Source organism: Triticum aestivum, chromosome 2A (genome assembly GCF_018294505.1).
Source record: "Triticum aestivum cultivar Chinese Spring chromosome 2A, IWGSC CS RefSeq v2.1, whole genome shotgun sequence".
NCBI classification, from domain to species: domain Eukaryota; kingdom Viridiplantae; phylum Streptophyta; class Magnoliopsida; order Poales; family Poaceae; genus Triticum; species Triticum aestivum.
The window spans coordinates 704165569-704182293 of record NC_057797.1 but is presented as its reverse complement, the minus strand read 5'-3'; the positions used below and the strand labels follow the sequence as shown (position 1 = coordinate 704182293).

Genomic DNA, 16725 nt, shown 5'->3' with positions numbered 1-16725 from the left:
CTGGTGAAATAGTATCTCTGTTGGCAAGCTTAATTGTAACATCTATCTCTTCTATCTCAGCAGGTGCAATATCATGCATAATTTCTTTGTATAAGGAATGAGGTATTGCACTTGCACTAGCACCCATATCACAGAAGTCATGATAGCAATGATCTCCTATTTTCACAGAAACAACAGGCATGCCTACAACAGGTCTATGTGTATTTTTAGTATTGGGTCTAGCAATTCTAGCAGCTTCATCACAGAAGTAAATAGCATGCCCATCAATATTATCGGCCAAGAGATCTTTAACCATAGCAACACTAGGTTCAACTTTAATTTTCTCAGGGGATGTAGGTGTTTTAGCATTACTCTTACGAACCATAGTTGAAGCTTTAGCATGATCCTTTATTCTAATAGGGAAAGGTGGTTTCTCAATATAAGCGGTAGGAACAATAGGATCAACATTATAAGTGATAGTATTTTCTTCAACTTTAATAGGTTCAACTACTTTTACTTCAATGGGAGGATGATATTTAAACCACTTCTCCTTAGGGAGATCAACATGAGTAGAAAATGATTCACAGAAAGAAGCTACTATCTCATAGTCAAGTCCATATTTAGTGCTAAATTCACGAAAAGCATCGGTATCCATAAAAGATTTGACACAATCAAACTTAGGTGTTATACCTGACTCCTTACCATCATCGAGTTCCCAATCTTCAGAGTTGCATTTATTTCTTTCCAATAAATCCCATCTGAATTCAATAGTCTTCATCATAAAAGAACCAGTACAAGAACTATCGAGCATGGAGCGATTATTGAGAGAAAGTCGAGCATACAAATTTTGAATAATAATTTCTCTTGAGAGCTCATGATTGGGGCATGAATATAACATTGACTTAAGCCTCCCCCAAGGTTGAGCGATACTTTCTCCTTCGCGAGGCCAAAAATTATATATATATATATATATATATATATATAATTACGATCATGATGAACCACATGCATAGGATAAAAATTCTGATGAAATTCCAATTTCAATCGGTTGTAGTTCCATGATCCAATATCATCACATAGCCTAAACCATGTCAATGCCTTTCCCTTCAAAGATAAAGGGAAGACCTTCTTCTTCATAACATCCTCGGGCATACCTGCAAGCTTAAATAATCCACAAACTTCATCCACATAGATTAGGTGCATATCAGGATGTAATGTTCCGTCTCCTGTAGAAGGATTAGCTAGCAGTTTCTCTATCATAGCCGAAGGAATTTCAAAGTAAACATTTTCAATAGGTTCAGTAGGTTGAGGAGCAACTCCTTGCTCTACTGGTCGGGATGAAGATACCCCGAACAAGCCCCTCAAAGGATTACTTTCCATAGTAACAAGTGACAGTAAATTTCAGCACACTATATAAATTTTTCCTTACCAAATTCCACTTACCAAAGGTGTTTCACTCCCCGGCAACGGCGCCAGAAAAGAGTCTGCATGACCCACAAGTATAGGGAATCTATTGTAGTCCTTTCGATAAGTAAGAGTGTCGAACCCAACGAGGAACAGAAGGAAATGAAAAGCGGTTTTTAGTAAGGTATTCTCTGCAAGCACTGAAATTATCGGTAACTGATAGTTTTGTGATAAGGTAATTCGTAACGGGTAACAAGTAACAAAAGTAAACAAGGTGCAGCAAGGTGTCCCAATCCTTTTTGTAGCAAAGGACAAGCCTGGACAAACTTTTATATAAAGAAAAGCGCTCCTGAGGACATGGGAATTATCATCAAGCTAGTTTTCATCATGCTCATATGATCCGCGTTTGTTACTTTGATAATTTGATATGTGGGTGGATCGGTGCTTGGGTACTGCCCTTCCTTGGACAAGCATCTCACTTATGATTAACCCCTCTTGCAAGCATCCGCAACTACAAAAGAAGTATTAAGGTAAACCTAACCATAGCATGAAACATATGGATCCAAATTAGCCCCTTACGAAGCAACACATAAACTAGGGTTTAAGCTTCTGTCACTCTAGCAACCCATCATCTACTTATTACTTCCCAATGCCTTCCTCTAGGCCCAAATAATGGTGAAGTGTCATGTAGTCGACATTCACATAACACCACTAGAGGAAAGACAATATACATCTCATCAAAATATCGAACGAATACCAAATTCACATGACTACTTATAACAAGACTTCTCCCATGTCCTCAGGAACAAACGTAACTACTCACAAATCATATTCATGTTCATAATCAGAGGGGTGTTAATATGCATAAAGGATCTGAACATATAATCTTCCACCGAATAAACCAACTAGCATCAACTACAAGGAGTAATCAACACTAGTAGCAACCCACAGGTACCAATCTGAGGTTTTGAGACAAAGATCAGATACAAGAGATGAACTATGGTTTGAGAGGAGATGGTGCTGGTGAAGATGTTGATGGATATTGACCCCCTCCCGATGAGAGGATCGATGGTGGTGACGATGGTGACGATTTCCACCTCTCAGAGGGATGTTTCCCCGGCAGAACAGCCCCGTCGGAGCCCTAGATTGGTTCTGCCCAGGTTCCACCTCGAGAGGGCGGCGCTTCGTCCCGAAAGCTTCCTTATAATTTTTTCTAGGGCAAAAGACACCTTATACCAGAAGATGGGCATCGGAGGCCTGCCAGGTGGCCCATGAGGCAGGGGGTAGGGTGCGCCCTCCACCCTCGTGGATAGCTGGTGGCCCCCCTCTTGTGCTTTCTTCGCCCAATATTTTTAATATATTCCAAAACTGACTTTCGTGGGGTTTCAGGACTTTTGGAGTTACGCAGAATAGGTCTCTAATATTTTCTCCTTTTCCAGCCCAGGATTCCAGCTGCCGGCATTCTCCCTCTTCATGTAAACCTTGTTAAATAAGAGAGAAAATGCATAAGTATTGTGACATAATGTGTAATAATATCCCATAATGCAATAAATATCGATATAAAAGCATGATGCAAAATGGACGTATCACTGTCTCTAAAGCATAACCCCAAAACGATAGCGGTAAATCAGTAAGAGACATCATAGATCGCACCATATCTAATAAAGTGTGGTTACGACGTTCGGACACACCATTACGCTGTGGTGTTCTAGGTGGCGTGAGTTTTGAAACTATTCCACATTGTTTCAAATGAAGACCAAGCTCATAACTCAAATATTCACCTCCATGATCAGATCGTAGAAATTTTATTTTCTTGTTACGATGATTTTCCACTTCACTCTGAAATTCTTTGAACTTTTCAAATGTTTCAGACTTATGTTTCATCAAGTAGATATACCCATATCTGCTCAAATCATCTGTGAAGGTCAGAAAATAACAATACCCACAACGAGCATCAACACGCATACATCAGTATGTATTATTTCCAATAAGTCTGTTGCTCACTCCATTGTTCCGAAGAACGGAGTCTTAGTCATCTTGCCCATGAGGCATGGTTCGCAAGCATCAAGTGATTCATAATCAAGTGATTCCAAAAGCCCATCAGCATGGAGTTTCTTCATGCGCTTTACACCAATATGACCTAAACGGCAGTGCCACAAATAAGTTGCACTACCATTATTAAACTTGTATCTTTTGGCTTCAATACTATGAATATGTGTATCACTACTATCGAGATTCAATAAAAGTAGACCACTCAACAAGGGTGCATGACCATAAAAGATATTACTCATATGAATAAAACAACCATTATTCTCTGATTTAAATGAATAACCGTCTCGCATCAAACAAGATCGAGATATAATGTTCATGCTTAATGCTGGCACCAAATAATAATTATTCAGGTCTAAACTAATCCCGAAGGTAGATGTAGAGGTAGTGTGTCGACCGCGATCACATCGACTTTGGAACCATTTCCCACGCGCATCGTCACCTCATCCTTAGCCAATCTTCGCTTAATCTGTAGCCCCTGTTTCGAGTTGCAAATATGAGCAACAAAACCAGTATCGAATACCCAAGCGCTACTACGAGCATTAGTAAGGTACACATTAATAACATGTATATCAAATATACCTTTCACTTTGCCATCCTTCTTATCCGCCAAAGACTTGGGGCAGTTCCGCTTCCAATGACCAGTCCCTTTATAGTAGAAGCACTCAGTCTCAGGCTTAGGTCCAGACTTGGGCTTCTTCACTTGAGCAGCAACTTGCTTGCCGTTCTTCTTGAAGTTCCCCTTCTTCCCTTTGCCCTTCTTCTTGAAACTAGTGGTCTTGTTAACCATCAACACTTGATGCTCCTTCTTGATTTCTACCTTCGCAGCCTTTAGCATCGCGAAGAGCTCGGGAATTGTCTTATCCATCCCTTGCATATTATAGTTCATCATGAAGCTTTTGTAGCTTGGTGGCAGTGATTGAAGAACTCTGTCAATGACACTATCATCAGGAAGATTAACTCCCAGTTGAGTCAAGTGGTTGTGGTACCCAGACATTCTGAGTATATGTTCACTGACAGAACTATTCTCCTCCATCTTGCAGCTGTAGAACTTATTGGAGACTTCATATATCTCAATTCGGGCATTTGCTTGAAATATTAACTTCAACTCCTGGAACATCTCATATGCTCCATGATGTTCAAAACATCGTTGAAGTCTCGATTCTAAGCCGTAAAGCATGGCACACTGAACTATCAAGTAGTCACCAGCTTTGCTTTGCCAGACGTTAATAACGTCCAGAGTTGCTCCTGCAGCGGGTCTTGCACCTAGCGGTGCTTCCAGGACGTAATTCTTATGTGCAGCAAATGAGGATAATCCTCAAGTTACGGACCCAGTCCGTGTAGTTGCTACCATCATCTTTCAACTTAGCTTTCTCTAGGAAGGCCTTAAAATTCAAAGGAACAATAGCACGAGCCATTTATCTACAACAACATAGACATGCAAACTACTATCAGGTACTAAGTTCATGATAAATTAAAGTTCAATTAATCATATTACTTAAGAACTCCCACTTAGATAGACATCCCTCTAGTCATCTAAATGATCACATGATCCATATCAACTAAACCATGTCCGATCATCACGTGAGATGGAGTAGCTTTCAATGGTGAAGATCATTGTGTTGATCATATCTACTATATGATTCATGTTCGACCTTTCGGTCTTACTGTTTCGAGGCCATATCTGCATATGCTAGGCTCGTCAAGTTTAACCCGAGTATTCTGCGTGTGCAAAACTGGCTTGCACCCATTGTATGTGAACATAGAGCTTATCACACCCGATCATCACGTGGTGTCCCGGCACGACGAACTGTAGCAACAGTGCATACTCAGGGAGAACACTTGTACCTTGAAATTTAGTGAGGGATCATCTTATAATGCTACCGTCGTACTAAGCAAAATAAGAGGCATAAAGGATAAACATCACATGCAATCAAAATAAGTGATATGATATGGTCATCATCATCTTGTGCCTTTGATCTCCATCTCCAAAGCACCGTCATGATCACCATCGTCACCAGCTTGACACCTTGATCTTCATCGTAGCATCGTTGTTGTCTCGCCAACTATTGCTTCTACGACTATCGCTACCGCTTAGTGATAAAGTAAAGCAATTACATGGCGATTGCATTTCATATAATAAAGCGACAACCATATGGCTCCTGCCAGTTGCCGATAACTGTTACAAAACATGATCATCTCATACAACAATTTATATATCATCACGTCTTGGCCATATCACATCACAACAAGCCCTGCAAAAAGCAAGTTAGACGTCCTCTACTTTGTTGTTGCAAGTTTTACGTGTCTGCTACGGGCTTCTAGCAAGAACCGTTCTTACCTACGCATCAAAACCACAACGATTTTTCATCAAGTGTGCTGTTTTAACCTTCAACAAGGATCGGGCATAGTCAAACTCGATTCAACTAAAGTTGGAGAAACAGACACCCGCTAGCCACCTGTGTGCGAAGCACGTCGGTAGAACTAGTCTCATGAACGCGGCCATGTAATGTCGGTCCGGGCCACAATACCACCGAAACAAAGTAAGACGTTGCTGGTAAGCAGTATGACTATTATCGCCCACAACTCATTGTGTTCTACTCTTGCATATAACATCTACGCACAGCCCTGGCTCGGATGCCACTGATGGGGAACGTAGTATTTTAATATTTTTACCTACGATCACGCAAGATCTATCTAGGAGATCCATAGCAACGAGAGGGGAGAGTGTGTCCACGTACCCTCGTAGACCGAAAGAGGAAGCGTTTAGTAACGCAATTGATGTAGTCGAACGTCTTCACGATCTAACCGATCCAAGCACCGAACGTACGACACCTCCACGTTCAACACACATTCAGCTCGATGACGTCCCTCGAACTCTTGATCCAGTTGAGGCCGAGAGAGAGTTCTGTCAGCACGACAGCGTGGCGACGGTGATGATGAAGTTACCAGCGCAGGGCTTCGCCTAAGCACTACGACGATATGACCGAGGTGTGTAACTTTGGAGGAGGGCACCACACACGGCTAAGAGAAGACTTGGTGTGCCTTTGGGGTGCCCCCTCCCACGCATATAAAGGGGGAGGAGAGGTGGCCGGCCCAAGGGGGCGCGCCATGGGGGGAGTCCTACTTGGACTCCCGGTCCAAGTAGGATTCGCCCCCCCCCTTTCCTATTCCCACAAGGAGAAGGAGGGAAGGAGGGGGAGAAGAGAAGGAAAGGGGGGCCCAACCCTAGTCCAATTCGGTTTGGGCTTGGGGGGGCGCCACCATCTGGCCGCCGCCTCCTCTCTCCACTAGGGCCCATGAACGCCCATTAACTCCCGGGGGGGTTCCGGTAACCCCCGATACTCCAGAAAATGCCCGAACCTTTCCGAAACCATTCCGGTGTCCAAACATAACCTTCCAATATATTAATCTTTATGTCTCGACCATTTTGAGACTCCTCGTCATGTCCGTGATCTCATCCGGGACTCCGAACAAACTTCGGTTTCATCAAATCACATAACTCATAATACAAATTGTCATCGAACGTTAAGCGTGCGGACCCTATGGGTTCGAGAACTATGTAGACATGACCGAGACACATCTCCGGCCAATAACCAATAGCGGAACCTGGATGCTTATATTGGCTCCTACATATTCTACGAAGATCTTTATCGGTCAAACCGCATAACAACATACGTTGTTCCCTTTGTCATCGGTATGTTACTTGCCCGAGATTCGATCGTCGGTATCATCATACCTAGTTCAATCTCGTTACCGGCAAGTCTCTTTACTCGTTCTGTAATGCATCATCCTGTGACTAACTCATTAGTCACATTGCTTGCAAGGCTCATATAGTGATGTGCATTACCGAGAGGGCCCAAAGATACCTCTTCGATACACGAAGTGACAAATCCTAATCTCGATCTATTCCAACTCAACAAACACCATCGGAGACACCTGTAGAGCATCTTTATAATCACCCAGTTACGTTGTGACGTTTGATAGCACACAATGTGTTCCTTCGATATTCGGGAGTTGCATAATCTCATAGTCTGAGGAACATGTATAAGTCATGAAGAAAGTAATAACAATAAAAACTAAATGATCATTATGCTTAAGCTAACGGATGGGTCTTGTCCATCACATCATTCTCTAATGATGTGATCCTATTCATCAAATGACAACAGATGTCTATGGCTAAGAAACTTACCATCTTTGATTAACGAGCTAGTCAAGTAGAGGCATAGTAGGGACACTCTATTTGTCTATGTATCCACACATGTACTAAGTTTCCGATTATTGCAATTCTAGCATGAATAATAAACATTTATCATGATATAAGGAAATATAAATAACAACTTTATTATTGCCTCTAGGGCATATTTCCTTCAAAGGTATTCCTCCAGTATTCGAGAGGTGCATAATCTCATAGTCAAAGGAGTATGTATTTGACATGAAGAAAGCTATAACAATAAAACTGAACGATCAATATGCTAAGCTAACGGATGGGTCTAGTCCATCACATCATTCTCCTAATGATATGATCCCGTTATCAAATGACAACACATGTCTATGGTTAGGAAACCATAACCATCTTTGATGAACGAGCTAGTCTAGTAGAGGCTTACTAGGGACATGGTATTTGTTTATATATTGATACATGTATTTAAGTTTTCGATCGGTACAATTCTAGCATGAATACTAAACCTTTATCATGAATAAGGAAATATAAAATAACAACTTTATTATTGCCTCTAGGGCATATTTCCTTCATATGCATGGTCGCAATATTCTTGAGGGAGTGGTGGTCCTTAATGAGACGGTCCATGGGCTCCACACTAAGGTCATGTTTGTTTCGAATTTTGGGACTAGATTTAGCTTTACCAGCGAAGCTGGATATGGAATCTGAAACGAACAGCTATTTCAAATCAGCTTTGCTAGTGAAGCTGGATTCAGGCCATTTTTAGTGCAATTGGCTAAAGTACGTCAAAGTGTACTTCGGTGGCGAAGCTGATTCGCAGAATCAGCTTTGCCACTAAAGCAAATCCACAGGTGATTAAAATTCAAGCAAAGCTAAAACAAGCAGGGCCTAAGAAACTCGACCTAGTTATCTTTACGATGGATTTTGAATAAGACTATGACAAAATAAAGTGGTCTTTTCTTCAACAAGCCCTTTGCATAAAATGTTTTGCGGATAAATGGAGGAAACAAGTGGCTTCTTATGTTCAAGTTGTGAGTGCTGAGTTAAGGTCAGTGGTCATTATTTTCAAACCCTGAAGAGATTCAGGCAAGGGGACTGCATGTCACCATTCTTATTTAACATTGTGGCAGATATGTTAGCAATTTTACTGGTAATGTTGCTGCCATCATTGATAACTGTTATCACCTGGCGTGTGAATTCGTCTCTACATCCTTTGAGTATTGTCCGGGAGAAGCTAATGTTGTTGCACATGAATTAACCAAATAGCTACGTATCTTCGTTTTGTAATGAGTGGGCTGAAGATGATCCTTATGAGCTACTTTCTCTATTGATCAAATATGTAAACCTGCTTACTGCTCCCTCCGCACCATAATATAAGACGTTATTGCATTTGAAATGCAATAACGTCTCGTATTAGGCTATGGAGGTAGTTAATAAAGAGGAAGTAAAGTTATAAGAAAATGATACTGCTGGCAGTTCACAATTTTCTAGAGAAGGCAACATTTCTTAGGCATTTAGAGAAGTTAACAAATTGTTTTTCTTTTCTTGTTGAGGGGGGGGGGGGGGGGGGGGGGGGGGGGGGTTACCAAATTGTTGTGATAGTGATATTTTTATACGGCCTGCGGCGCAGCCATCCAGTAGCCCATCAAGGCCCAATCCAGCGCCAGCCCACGCACGAACGCACCACTAGCCAGCCCCCGTTTCCAGTCCAGTCCATTCCGAGTTCCCTACCGGAGGACAAGCCAGCCAGCCACGCGCCGCCGCTGCTCAGCTGCTCGCCTGCCCCGCCTCCCCGCCGCCTGCTGCTCCCGCGCCGCGCGCCGCCGCTGCTCTCCCGCTCCGGCCCTTTCAACAGTCACTGACTCTCCCGCTCCGGCCCTTTCAACATCCCACCAGCACAGTCGGCAGCAGCGCGAGCGAGCGAGCGAGTGAGTGCAGAGGGGACTGGGGAGGACAATGTCGCTGGAATCCGACGGCGCCGCCACCGCGAAGAGGCCGCGGCTGCCGGCAGAAGATCCATCCATCCATTTCGGCGCGGCGGTGGAGGCAGCCGACCGCATCTCGGCGCTACCGGAGGCGATGCAGCTGCACATCCTGTCCTTGCTCCCGCTGCCGTCGGCAATCCGCACGGGGGCGCTCTCCCGCGCCTGGCGCGACCTCTGGAAGCGCCGCTGGCAGGACGACGGCAACGCCGGCGCCTTCCTCCACCACCACATCCGCCCCTGCTCCTCCCCGTCGTCAAAGAAACTGCTCGAGTGCCTCGAGCTGCGCCAATCGCAGGGGCGGCGCGGCCGCCTCGACCGCTACTCGCTCGTCGCCGACAACCCCGCCATGGGCGCCCGCCAGTTCGGCCGCTACCTCGACGCCGCCGCCCGCTTCGGCGTCGAGGACCTCCGCGTCGAGCTGCCGGAGAAGCCGCCCTCCCCGGCCACCCCAACAAAGGCCACCACCCTCCGCTTCCCCTTTCCGGCGGCGGCCGGCCCGGACCTCGCGCGCCTCTCGCTCCGCGGCATTGGGGTCTCCGGCCTCCACAGCAGGGCCGCGCGACCGTGCTCCGCCCTCGAGGTCGTCCGCCTCCACTCGGTCCCCGTGGACGACAGGGGTTTGGCGAGGATGCTGGCCCTGTGCCCTCGCCTCCGCGTCCTCGGCCTGCACTCCTGCTCGGCCCTCCGTCGAATCGCCGTGACGGCAGCGACGGGGCGCAAACTGAGGAGCGTCACCATCGCAGGGTGCGGCTGGCTCATCGAGGTGGACGTCGCGGCGGTTTCTAGCCTCCGGTCGTTTCGCTACACCGGCGGTTTCCTCTCGTCATTCTATCTCCCGGACAGCGCCTCATTTGCCGACCTCTACATCTGCTTCGACGCCCAGAGAAGCTGCAATGTCCGCATCTGCCAAAAGGTCTACTGGCTATTGGAAGAATTCTTGTCGATTTTTCTTCAGAGTTCAGAAGTTACCATGATGATTATCTTGCTCATATCACTGAACTCTGTTAACCTTTGCACTTTATCAGGTGTTCAGCCACTGGTTCGAAAGCCGTGTATGCTGGAAACTCACTGCCCTCACCATCTGCAGCAATGTCCTCTTTGTATGCACTTCTCTGCTGGACTCTGGTTTGATTTGCGATATCTGAAATCATGGACTGTTTTGTTAACCTTCAATGCCATCTTAGGTTGTGTCTTCCTTGCCCAATGGAATCTCACATGCCGAATCGGCCAAGATTGGCGGCGACTTCTTTCGAAGCATGACTGAACTACAACTGCTTATGTTAGATATGAAGGCCCCTGAGCTTGCGAACATCTATGTGTTCCTAAAGAACAGCCACTGTTGTAATCTGGAGAGGCTTTTCGTGCAGGTCTTACACCCTTTACACCTTTAACTCCAGCTTAAGTTGATTTGCTCAGTACTCATTCTGTCATCTTATTGCATTGGCATCGTTGTTGTGTTTTCATTTGATTGTAATGCCTCTGAATGGCTGTGATTTGTGCTTGCAGCTCCCTAGCATCCCCAGTGGGCCCTTGGTGGATGCATCTGACCATGTGCGGGTAGAGCCGCCCGAGGATGTTTTGGAAAACCTTAAGGTGGTAAAGATTACAAACTTCAACTGGAACCGCATTGAGCTGCAGCTAGTGTGCTTTTTGTTGAGGAAAGCTAGCTCTCTCCATAAACTTCTACTAGTTACTCCCAGTTTGGTTCCATTGGATGTGACTGGTATTCAGAAGGCAGATCTCTTACTTGTTGGAGAAGCTGTGGCAAATGGAAAAATAATTCTCAGCAAGTTGGACGATGCTGCAACCCAGCCATTTCATTCAGATGTCTTTGCCGAAGTTTAGTTGCCAGTCACAAGTCCAATTATGGCCCTATAGCTTGTTATATTGTAGCACCAGGCCTGCCTTTTGACTGCTGTGGCATGTTAAGGATCAGCATATGATATTGATGCATTAGGCTATCAATGAGGCAACCCATCATGCTGATTTGTATGCAACAAGTATTGAAGGGGATATAATGTCCTGCTAGATATATTATAATGTTATTCGTGTTTATAAAACTCAAGCCTGCCCTCGAGTCAGGGGCGGTTTCCATTTCTATGCAAAGTTCTGCAACTGCAAGTGTTAATTTTATGTCATTGCCATGAAATTTCTTATGATCTCGTTACAGATGTATTGCTAAGGGTTTGTGTGGCGTCCTGCAATTAGGCCATCTGGCTTGGTTAGACTTGAAGTCAAAATCCCTGTTTACAGTATGTTTATCTTCTTTTTCGACAAAGAGTATGTTTATCTTCTCTATGCCTTTTTGTAGGGTTAACATATGAGATTTTCAGGTTTCCAGTAACCACAGGATGAACGGAGTTTGTCTTGCGTACAGACTTCCCTGATCATTCTGATTTCATTCCCCGTGGAGGATCAATATGTACAACTGTCTGCTTTGTTTCAGCTGAAGGGACAATGTGTAAGCCTAGTAATATTTCCAAGAATTGCATAACATGTCGTATAAGATGGGAGAAAATCAAGGTACCGTGTAAACAACGAACATGATTTTCTCTCTTGCCAAGAAAGTATCAAATGCTTTCAATGTCTTGTAATGTCGATTTAGATTGTCCTTGATGCTTGCTATGTGGTTCCAAATTTATCAGCTTTGCTTCGAGTTACCGTTTCCTCACTGAACTTTATGTGCTATGTCTATTGTGACTTGTTTCCCTGGGCCATTTTATGAGAGAGTTTGTCCTTTCCAAATGGGAATGGCTGGCTTACTTTAACTTTGAATATGAATAGGTAAGCTAATGCACTCATACTAGGAGTGTCGGCCCTTCTTCGACTTTTCAAGAGCAGCTCAGCTATGAATGTTTTTTTAAGAACACTCAGCTATGAATGTTGGTACTCCCTCCGTCTGAAAAAACTTGTCCCAAACTTGTCCCTCGAATGGACGTATCTAGCAAGATACGTCCATTCGAGGACAAGCTTTTCCGGACGAAGGGAGTACAAACTGACGCAGCAAGGAAGCCTTGCATTGCTTCAGTGTGCCTGATCGGCCAAGTCTGAATTTTTATTTTGATAGAACAGTGGAGCCCTAACTGGTTTCAGATGATACACTGGAAACGAAAAGCATTTTGCATCAACTTTAGAAGCGAAATGAGTTAAAAAATAAGGGATGATAGAACAGTGGAGCCCTAACTGGTTTCAGATGATACACTGGACACGAAAAGCATTTTGCATCAACTTCAGAAGCGAAACGAGTTCAAAAATAAGGGATGATAGAACAGTGGAGCCCTAACTGGTTTCAGATGATACATTGGAAACGAAAAGCATTTTGCATCAACTTCAGAAGCGAAACAAGTTCAAAAATAAGGGAAGATAGTACGCTTTCCGGTTTGATGCATTCCAGGGAAATCCACTGTTTATACTAGTGTACTGTAAAGTTAAATATGGGGCAAAAAAACCTGGTACGCAGCACTCGAGGCGTATTTTAACGACGTGAAGAATAGGATGTGTTGAAGAAAAGAAATCAACAGAAAGCCGCCGGCAGAAGCGAGTGGCCGAGATCCTAGCGGCTTCCTGTCAAGTCCATCGCTCAGTCCATGTTTGTATGCAGGCAAAGGCAATGGCGCTCACTGGTGGGCAGTGATAGCTTTGTTTCATTCAGCAGACATGTCAGTGAAGAGGCCGAAGGGGATCCTGATGGACAACACCGGCCGTGGACATATCCACCTTCTATATCCCGAGTGCAAAGCATTCCCCCGGAGATCTGTTACGCTGTGGTCTGCGCTCTCAGTCTCTCACAGCTTACGGTTTCAGACCTGCAGTTCATGATACAACGCTGGGGCAGTGCCTTACCTTTCTGCCACTCATCCGTACTTCTACAAATATTGAAACAATTGTGCATTAGCAACTCTGATCTAAAAATATCCAAACACCACATCACCCCAATACTTGTTCTCAGTTTTCTGATCCAAGCATAGCAGTCTACAAATCCTCTTGTATCAGGAAAACGGAATAAAACCTGTTTCTACACTGTTGTACCAAAACAACCATCTACGGTTTTAGCTGTAGAAAGCTCAACTTTGGAACGATGGGTTACAACACAAATGCAGCATGCCTATGTAACGTGCTCAGATGCGGTAAATCGGCATCTTCTTTCGAACAAAGCATTCAGATGCACACTGTCATTCATACACAAATTTAGCCGGTTGATAAAACTGAAGACCCTTAGCCTCTGATCATAATCTACATCTAATGTTTCTTTGCTGGCAAGAAAATTCTGCAGCATTAGCATAAGATCAAAGTTTTCACAGTAACTTCACACAGCTCATTCAAATGTTAATCCTATGGCCTCAATGGGACATTTTTTTTCCTGACCATTTGACTTGGCCGGCCTTCCAACACTGCCTGTGCGACACTCATTTCCTATTGACTGTGAAGTGAAAGCCCATGGGTTCTCGATATTCACCTGTTCCATGGCACCGGTGGCAGTAATCTAGGCCGCTACCCCCGCATATTTGGCACCTGACAATTGAAAGTTATGTTAGAGGGATGTGCCAGTGTTCAGTACCTCAGTATGCTAGACGTATATGAGTAGGGGTGTCCTCACCATTGCGGCCATTCTCCCTTGGGGAGCACGGCGAGATCGACATGATTTATTCTTCCTGCACATTTCAGGCCCGATTTTCATGAGAACTGATAGTACAGATCAACATACTAGCAAGAGAAAATAGCTTGGGAGTAAAATAGACACCTCTACCGAAACAGTTGCGGCAATTTATTGTCCCAGTGCCTTTGCAGATGGTGCATGGAGGATCAGGTCGTTTTGGTCTTTCTCTCCTAACATTAGACTGCATCATGGTCACAACTAAGAAAACAGAGGACTGACCAATTAATAAGTGAAAGAATGACACACAATGTTCAATTATTTGCACCATCTAATGTATATCTGGCCTGACATGGTGTCCTATCTGGCTATTTCTCATTTCTCCTGCAAGGTGAAAACCTCCTATACCCTGAACTTGGTGGAGGATCACAAGGGAAGCGGCAAGATAATACATCGTCGTATTGATACTTTGTTTAATTTATTTATCCAGTATAAAACTCGACCATGAGTATGTTTTGTCTTCTGTGGTTCTGTCACAAGAATCACCGTGCCAACAATCCAAGCTATCAAGACCCTCTTTGGGACTAACTGTTCTGTGGACTTTGAGTATGTTGCTAAGTGGTGGGTTAGTAACAAGAACATCAGGCAATCAACCTTGTTCATCCTGCAACCTTATGGGCTCTCAGGAAACATAGAAATGAACTCTGCTTTAACAGATGTTCATGGCTTGGTGTGCAGATAGTTCTGAAGGGCATAGCTGTAGCATGCTCTCAGTGGGCAATTCTATGCTCCGATCATGCAAAAGAGTGCATTCTGGAGATCACAAGTTCTTTATGGGTGCTGGCCAGGAGCCCACCTCCACTGACGTGGCCAAATCCAGGCTAACTGGGCAGTGGGTGGTGGCTGAAGCTGTCGTCGCTATCTGGTCTGCCGGCCTGAGGCTGCTGCTGCTTGGGAAGCCAACATTGCTGGGTTAGCGAAGTGTGCACAGGAATCCTCCCGCAGTCTGCTTGAAGACAGCGTCTGGCTCAAGAGTCCACTGGGACCTTGAAGGCACTGGCTTGTGTTCTGATTTCGTACTTGTGCTGTGTGTCGTGCAATGGTCATATTTTCCGAACCCATAAAGAATGTAGCCTGTTCCCTTCCCTGAACTTTGGGCATTGCTTGTTTTCCTTGCTGTAATTTCTAGTAGAGTACTTAGTTTCCACTGGATTTGGCATGTCAGCCTACTCCCGAGTGCGTTCATGTAAACTATTTGGTTTCAGCTCAATGAAATGGGCCTTTTCCTCTGAAAAATCAATCCAAGGTTTACATGTAACTCTGGTTATTCTGTCTGCAAACAAGCATTTGATGCATAACTGAAGTTGTCTACCGCAATATTTGCACATGAACTGGCCACTCCTACCGGATTGCATGACTTACTCATTCTGCAATGCTGCTTACCCCCACCCACTCAGCCACTCGGGCAACTTGTGCAACATCCATTCTCCATGCTTCTCAGCCTTACCATTACCATAATATCCCAAAAACTACCTGGAAGTACAAGCAGTTCCACTTCCACCTCACTGTTCTAAAAGGCCGCGAGAACAAAAATACAAGCTCTGCCTAATTTTCTGTTTATTTCACCTTTCATTTTGGATTCCTGCTATTTTTTCCCCACCCTTTCTTGTTTCTTCTGCACCGCTCTTCAACGGGACGCTGCCAGACCACACTACATAGATGAACAATTCACAGACGCCTTGCAGCCAAAGCAGTCCCGTGAAGAGAATACGAGCTACTGTTGCTAAAGGTCTAAACTATGTGCTTCCAGCCTATCAATTGTTCGACGAATTGCGGACACGGGAACAGAGCAGAAGGAATGGGACAAAGGGGGAAAAGTTCAGCTCACCTCGGTGCGGACGACCCATGCCGGCCTCCGAACGCCCAGCCGGCTAGGGGGGCCTTCAAATCCGGGGAGTGAGCTCGTCGGAGGTTGCGCCGGCAGCCCAGCGCACCCGGTGCTGGCCGCCGGCGTCGCAGGCATCGGTGGCTACCGCCTAGCCGCTTACTACACCACGGATTTCCAGAAGCCTCTCAAACATTTTCAGGGTTGCGTTATCCACTGATAATTGGGCCACTTTGAGCTCTCACTAGTTGGACGTCGGATCTTTGGGCTTTACATGTTCTTCACAATGAACTTTCGAGCCAACCGTTTTGGGTTGGTTTAACATTTTGTTTTTGTTTTTGAGAACTAGTAGTAGTTATGTAAGTGCAACACACGATCCAAAATTTAAAAAATTCTGATTTTTTAAAATTAATCTATGTTTTGCATCTTCGGATTTACTTAATCAGTCTTGCAAGCGGTGAATATCAATATCTCTGGCGGTGGCGGCGAGATGTCAGCAGCGGCATGGTTCGCGTCTAACATGGTCGTGGTCTAGGGATCAGGTTGACTGGTTTGGAAATATTCCAAATTATGATTTGTTTTTTAGAGCAACTCTAGCAGACCCCGCATCCGTCCCCGACCCGCAAAATAACCGCCAAAATGTGGG

At 44.8% G+C, this 16725-nt stretch overlaps 2 protein-coding genes across 2 annotated transcripts; one reads left to right on the top strand and one right to left on the bottom strand.

The window, feature by feature from the left end:
* The first annotated feature begins 9301 nt into the window (after positions 1 to 9301).
* Positions 9302 to 12346, top strand: LOC123186044 (F-box/FBD/LRR-repeat protein At1g78750). Its single transcript, XM_044597837.1, has 4 exons — positions 9302 to 10513; positions 10626 to 10700; positions 10785 to 10967; positions 11107 to 12346. Exons 1-4 carry the CDS (start codon positions 9572 to 9574, stop codon positions 11443 to 11445), a joined length of 1539 nt encoding a protein of 512 aa, XP_044453772.1. The 5' UTR covers positions 9302 to 9571; the 3' UTR covers positions 11446 to 12346.
* A 1377-nt stretch (positions 12347 to 13723) lies between these two features.
* On the bottom strand, positions 13724 to 16377 carry LOC123190376 (chaperone protein DnaJ). The gene is made up of 4 exons (XM_044603003.1): positions 16083 to 16377; positions 14342 to 14438; positions 14198 to 14252; positions 13724 to 14112 (listed from the first exon to the last, which is right to left on the bottom strand). The coding sequence occupies exons 1-4, from the start codon at positions 16215 to 16217 to the stop codon at positions 14007 to 14009; spliced, it is 393 nt and encodes a 130-aa protein (XP_044458938.1). The 5' UTR covers positions 16218 to 16377; the 3' UTR covers positions 13724 to 14006.
* Positions 16378 to 16725: the final 348 nt, after the last annotated feature.